Below are 7,180 nucleotides of genomic sequence, written 5' to 3' on the forward strand. Positions count from 1 at the left end.
GGGACGGTTCAAACCGTTCCAAAATATGATCTATTGTAATAGTTACAAAATCGTTTCCCAAAAACCGTTCCAATAAATTCATTTTCTAGTAGTGTTATATGATTGATTTTTCTTTTCATTTTTTTAAATATTAGGAATAAATTATTTTAACTATAGGTAAATTCATAACATAGCTTAAGAAAAATGTAGTGATATTAAAAATGAAAAAAATATATTGACGAAGGCTATTAAGATTGAGGATAAAATAGGTATTTTAAAAGTGCAATTCAATTTCGAGGAACAAAATGTCTATTGTTTGAATATTGAAGGAGTAGTTTGATTTTTAAGATAAAGTGGGAGGATCCAAATAATTTTCACCCAAAATTATACGAATACTTCAGAAAACAGCAAGGCGAAAAAATTTGAAAAATTTTCATAAAGCACTATCTTTTAGTGGTAATTAGCTATCTATAGATACCATTTGCTATATTACGAATTGTAGATATGTTTTCTGTTGTTATAAGATATATTGGATGTATTTAAGCTATTGTATTCATGAATACAGTAGCAAAAATAGGCGTGAATCAGGGAAGTCCAGCTAATCAGTTGTTGTATTCGTGTGTATTCGACTGTATTCATGGCGTAAAACTGGGGATTACAACTGGACATAATTTTTGTATTCGAGTGTATTTGACTGTATTCATGGCGTGAAACATGGGATTACAGCTGGACAGATTATTGTATTCGACTATATTCACGGCGTGAAATAGGGGATTACACTATTTTTAAACGGAAAGTGAATCAATTAACATAATAGACTCCTAATATAACTTAACAAACTCAATTATAACACGTGAATTTTGTATTTCCAGTTATAAAAAGATTCTCAACTGAAAAACACCCCAAAAATATAATAATCTTTAGAGAAATTATATAATACATCTGAATACATAAATTATATTAATTAAAAAAATATATGAAAATACATTCGTGGAATATAGCAAGACAGTGAATACAATGAAATACATAGAATACAGCGGGATACAATGAAATACAATGTAAAAAAAGACAATGAATACAGTGAAATACATCGAGATAATTGAAATACATTGAAATATATTAGCAGAAGATTCAAGTTGCTCAACCAGGGAAGGAGGGAGTCGAAAAGTGAAATTACCCAAAGGGGTTTCTTCATCATCAAACCCATCTTCGAAATTCAGCGAATAACTCAACGGATCATAATGAAACTGATCAGTAGAGGAGGAGTGTTGTCTCTTGTGCCGGTTAGATCCAAAGCTGAAAATAGTAAAAACCTTGTCTTTTAAATTCGGGAGGTTATTAGATTCGCAAATCAGCGCCGGATTCTCACCGGAGGATGACGGCGGAGGCGGATGAGAAGGGTGGCGGTGAGGAAAGCAACAGGAGAAGCAAAAGGAGTTCTTCAACTTTTGCTTCAGAGATGGAGCTGAATTGGGTATGGAAAAAGGATGATTTTTCCATTGGAGTTTGAGATTTGGGAGTAAAAAATGGAGGAGAAATTGAGGGGTTTTACATAGTAGAGAAATAGAAAACGACGGATATTCTAATACATGAGAGAAAAAAATAATACAGCCTTATTTTATGGCTTAAGAGTAGGAAGTGACCATAAATAGATAATGACTATAAAAATCAAAAGGTTGCTATGCAATATAGGGTATTTACTTAAAATAAATAAGGTATCAACCTTTGTTATAGGAGGTAAAAATTCCAAAAAATTTGTATGGACCGCAAAAAACACGGAAATTAATGAGTGTCAGTGGTATAGTTAGAGTAAGAGAAGCCACCATTGAGTTCTGAGTAAATAATGATTAATTAAGAATTAAAAACAATGAAGGGGTACAATGTTTTTGATTCTCTCTTGCATGTTTGACGCCTTTTCACGTGCACGCATGAATGACTCAACGTCATAACCGTTGCATAGCATCAAATTAAAATTACAATTCAATAAAATTACAAATGTAGGAGATAATCGTTGTACGGTATTAATTTAAATTTACTGTTTAATGAAATTACTAAATAGTCTAGCGGCTGAAACAGTTGATACCATTGTCTTCGCAAATCAAAGAACCGCAGCATTAAAAAAATATATCAAAAAAGGAAACGTTAGAAATGTTCAGTCCTCTTTCAACATTTTCTTGTTTATTCTTAAATGAAACCATAATACAAAAACCAATCATGTGTAATCAACCATCATTCTGGTTAATTAATAAAAACAATAAAATCTCAAAACAGAAAAATCAAAAAAATATTAACATGAAAGTAAAGGCGATCCGCACAAACAATCGTTGTTAGAGAAGGATGAAGCCTCCAGGGAGTTGAAAAAAGATCCTTCAGGAATAGATCCACAAAGGTGGTTGTAGCTCAAATCCAAATGTCCAACGTACTTAGCAGATGACAACGTTTTAGGAATCGAACCTCCAAGGTTGTTGTATGATAAATCCAGGTGTGTAAAATACGTTGTTGGAACGAAAATATCAGGTAAAATTCCCTCTAAAGAATTTCGACTTAAGTTTAGAATATTTAATCCAGAGCTAGTAAGTAGATTCGTAGGGATTGAACCCGAGATCTGGTTGCTGTCTAAGTTTAGAACTGTGAGAACCGGCATGGAACCTAACTCAGCCGGTATTGAACCGGAAATTTGGTTCGTTGACAAATCGAGATCGACTAACCGGTAAAGTTTTGCTATTGAAGTCGGGATTGAACCAGAAATTTGGTTATTGTTCATTATTGCTCGGCTCAACATGCTCATTTTTCCAATATCCGATGGGATTTCTCCAGTGAGCATATTGTTGCTGAGATCGAGGTGGATTAATTTTCCAAGGTTGACAATAGAAGGAGGAATAGAGCCAGAAATTTGGTTGTCACCAAGGTTAAGGATTGTGAGCTCACTCAGTTGACCAATGTCTGATGGAATTTCGCCAGAGAGTTTGTTTCCAATGAGGTCAAGAATACAAAGGTTCTGAAGCGAAGCGAGGCAAGTTGGAATCTCACCACTGATGTCCTTCCAATCAGCAACAACAAGAGTTGTGAGCATGTGAAGCTTGCAGAGAGATGGAGAGAGAGAACCTGAAATATGTAGTGTTAAAATATACAGTAAATAATATTTGGCACATACAATAAATTATGAATGTGAAAAATAGAGAAATACTGTAACTATCAAGTAAATAGTGTATTGAACTTGTATTTTCAACGATCTCAAAACCATGAATAATGGTTAAATTTAAACTATAGGTCCGCTATATACCTAGCATGTAACTAGAATATCTAAATTTCTTGAAACTAAATAGACGAATCAAACCAATGAAACAAAAAATAGTGTAAACATTAAGTGGCGATTTCAATAATGTTGAAGCACTTCAAAATCGTGAATTTATATATTAAATTCGAATTCTAAATCCATTTCTACCTGTCATGTAACCAGAACGTCCGGCTTTCTCGAAGATAGGATCTTCGGATTCGCCTCGGAGGACAATATTGGCAACTCGTTGTGTAACGGGGTCACAGCTTATTCCATACCAGTCCGAGCAATTGGTGCCTGTCCAAGTGTTGAAGATGCCCAAGTAAGGCTCGTTAAGAGCTGCCTTGAAATCTAGCAAAGCCGCTATGTCCTCCGGCGAGCAGCTATTAACGGGAAAGGCAACGGCCACTACAATGAGAGTCACCAAGAACGCTCCTGTGAGTCCCATCTCTCTACTAAAATGGAGAGCTGTGATTTTCTTTAACTTTTCTCTCTATAAGCAAAGCTGCATATAATAAAAAAAGCAGAAGCTATAGTGTTTCCTCTCTCAAAAGTCTGTGTGGCAACGAAGAATATGAAAGTGGAAGGGATATGAACGGAATTGTTATATACACATTTTCTTCGTATTAAATTGATTGACACATATTCAAACCAAGTCAACTTCATGTCTAACTTTTAACGTGTACTCCCTTTATTTTATTTTATTATATGTGACTCGACACAAGTTAGTAAAAAAAAGAAAAAAAATTGCTACGTAGGAAAAAAATGTGTAGCACTTATAATCTTAAATATATGTTATAATATATTTGTGCTTGTAATATATTCTTATTAAGAGTGAAAAAGAAATTGTAAAATAGGAAAATTTCAGATATAAATTTGTATCGTTTTTAAACAAATCAAAGAGTGGCAAATCATATGGAATACAATTAGGGATAGTTTTTTTTTTCTTTTAATATGAGAAAAATTACAACTTTTAATATTTTTAGTATAGCTTTTGAATATTAAATTTAAATAAAAGATAAATTAATTTAGTGCCATTTAATTTCAAACATTAGCCACATCTAGCTACCTTTTAATAAATGAAAAGTGTCATTTTGTTTTATTTTTTATAATACATTTTTCAATTATTAGTACATCCCAAAAAGAACTAATACCTTTATATAAAAAGGCACTTTCTTACATTAGACATTTTATTTACCTATAATAACATATTTATAACCATAGAAATGCCATGACATATTTAAAGCTATAAATTTTAGGGTATTTTAAATATAGTTAAAAGAAAAAATTCTCATAAATACTTTGTGTCTAGTGATTATAACACGAAATGAAGAGAGTAAGTTTCTATTAAAAAAAAGAAAAAGAAGAAGAGAGTAAGTTGAAATGGAAGGACGATATATAAAATTGGGACAAAAAATCCCTGAATGTTTTCCCCCTTTTTCTTATCCTTTTTCTTTTCTTTTCTTTTACTTTTCTTCTTTTGAGAGTTGAAGTAACTGGTTAATATTGTTGTCTACATATGCACTAAAGGAGGAACCACATGGGACGGCGTGGGTCATTATTTTCATAGCAAAAGGAAGTGGGAGCATGTTCCTATTGTTTGCTTTGTAACTTGTATGGATTCGGATTGATCAGCAAACTCCGCTTAAACCTGGATCTTCTTTTCTTATCAAATTTTATTTCTATAAGAAAATTAGCTGATTAACTTTGCAACAATATCGATTATATAGTACTAGTTATTTATAATGTTTTTCGAAGTCATTTTAGGTTTTATAGATCGATTTATCATAGAAGAAAGTGTTCTTGCCGCGCATTAAATTAGTTCAAGAGTTTCTGACAGTTTCTTTTGTTATAGATAAAACTTTTATTATTAGGGGAGAGTGATAAAAATACATTGATAGCACATGGACTAATGTGCCATATTATACATTGATTGGGTCTAGATCTGTTAAATAATAGAAAATCAATATAGCACATTACCTCATGTGCTATCAGCAGATTGAACTTTTGCATTAATTTTGAGTACTTTTTTACTTTTACTTAAACTCTCTTACATAAATATCAGAGTGATAACTTGGAATTTGAATCACCATGTGATATCCAAGTTGCTCAAGATTTCTACCTTCAACATAATAAAGGAGGATAAAATACATAATGGAGTTTCGAGTGACTCTATATGATGAAACAATTGCAAATGGAATATCGGACAGCCCTATATGCAATCATGCAGCAGTTTATATCAAGAGAATATAAAACACGTATGCAACAAATAGCCCATGGACATCATTATATGAGAAGTACTCACATGTAACATCTATCACAAACAGCTCATAAACACTAGATAAAACAGAAGGATGTCAAGAGCTTCTAAAGAATTCATAATACAAAATGAATTGGCGCCCGTTAAGCGTCCAAAGAAAGGAAATTACAAAAATGCCGCAAACGTATTCTACACTTAAGAAGGCTTTCCCTCTAGACGGTTACATCTAGTAGTACGCATACATCTTAACGTTCGATCAACCACTAATTCGATTAGGACTAAACCTACTATAGCACCATATATATATATATATATATATATATATATATATATATATATATATATATATATATTAAGGTATGCTAGCAACCTCAAATATGTTGATATGGTTCGACTTATTTTCCCACATAAGTATGTGTGGTCTCTAGATAATCCCCCGTTGGAAATCAAGTTTTGATGATCAACAAATTTTTACCTGCTGAGTCTCAAACCTTGGGTCCACTCGTGGTTCCTGTACAACTCAGAGTTCTAGCGAGAATGGGATTCACTTTCGCGCCCGACAAGGATGTATTTATACTATGCTGACCAGCCACGTGTTAATGTTAGGGATATCATGGCAGATTTTCATGAGTTGATTTTAGGCCAAGATTTAAGGATGTAGTTATGGAAGTAAATTTTACTTCTTCAAAATATCGAAGGAAAATCTTTTTACTTCCTTTATTTGCTAAGGTAAGGAGATCTGGTGCAACTTGGTGAACACTCTTCTATTCCTAGCTGTCTACTATATATATATATATATATATATATATATATATATATATATATAATATAAAGTACAAGTTTATTTTTGCAAAAGTTGCGCACCTATCACAAATACGAGAGCTTCTTGTGAGCAGCAACTTTGCAAGAACCAAGAGAGACAAATTGAAGAACCAAATTCCTGAGACTGATTCGATTTTAGTTTATTTTGTCTTGATCATGTATTAGATACATTGAGTTATAATCTTACTTTGCTTGTATCCGAAGATACTTGTAAGAACCCTTGAGTGACAATCGTTTGTTCTACACTAAGAATCTAGTTTGGAGTGAGTAGCTACGCTCAGTTTGATTGTAGATTGTCGAGTGACTAGATTATTCCCTTAGGTTCTAAAGAGCTTTTAACCTAATTCTGCTCGTTATTATTAATGATGTTTTTGAAAAAAATCTTGGAGTTTGGTCATGATTTTTACTCCCCGAGTAAGGAGGTTTTTCACATAAAATTCATGTCTTCTTTATTTTTTGTATTTATTAGTTACAAGATTTGTAAGAACCAGTTTGAGAACCAGGTTCGGAGAAAACTTAAAATTTTAGTAGAAATTTCAATTGATTGATACACCATTCATCCCCAATTTAGTTTATAAGTGGTGTATAATTGTAAGAGTTGTTATTAGAGTAGGCTCTCAATTATGAGGGTTATACCTTTTAGAGACTCACAAGATGAGTGCACCACCAGGGATAAATGAGGGTCATGATATCACACATTCTTCTTTATTGAATGAAAAGTACTGTATGTGGTGGAAAACTATGATAGAGAAATTCTTAACTACCAAGGATTACGAGTTATAAAATATTAAATCTGGATGGACCAAATATCCCGATCAAGCTTGATTCCTGAGGAAGAGAAG

General features: G+C 32.6%; 1 protein-coding gene across 1 annotated transcript; it reads right to left on the reverse strand.

The window, feature by feature from the left end:
* Positions 1–2,119: 2,119 nt before the first annotated feature.
* Positions 2,120–3,843, reverse strand: LOC109241886 (DNA-damage-repair/toleration protein DRT100-like). The gene is made up of 2 exons (XM_019408708.1): positions 3,425–3,843; positions 2,120–3,084 (listed from the first exon to the last, which is right to left on the reverse strand). Exons 1-2 carry the CDS (start codon positions 3,702–3,704, stop codon positions 2,267–2,269), a joined length of 1,098 nt encoding a protein of 365 aa, XP_019264253.1. The 5' UTR covers positions 3,705–3,843; the 3' UTR covers positions 2,120–2,266.
* Positions 3,844–7,180: the final 3,337 nt, after the last annotated feature.

Source organism: Nicotiana attenuata, unplaced genomic scaffold (assembly GCF_001879085.1).
Source record: "Nicotiana attenuata strain UT unplaced genomic scaffold, NIATTr2, whole genome shotgun sequence".
Classification (NCBI taxonomy): domain Eukaryota; kingdom Viridiplantae; phylum Streptophyta; class Magnoliopsida; order Solanales; family Solanaceae; genus Nicotiana; species Nicotiana attenuata.

Coding starts and splice junctions, on each gene's coding strand:
- LOC109241886 (XM_019408708.1), bottom strand. CDS start 3,704: ATGGGACTCACAGGAGCGTTCTTGGTGACTCTCATTGTAGTGGCCGTT. Junction 3,085..3,424: donor ACGTTCTGGTTACATGACAG/GTAGAAATGGAT, acceptor TACATATTTCAG/GTTCTCTCTCTCCATCTCTC.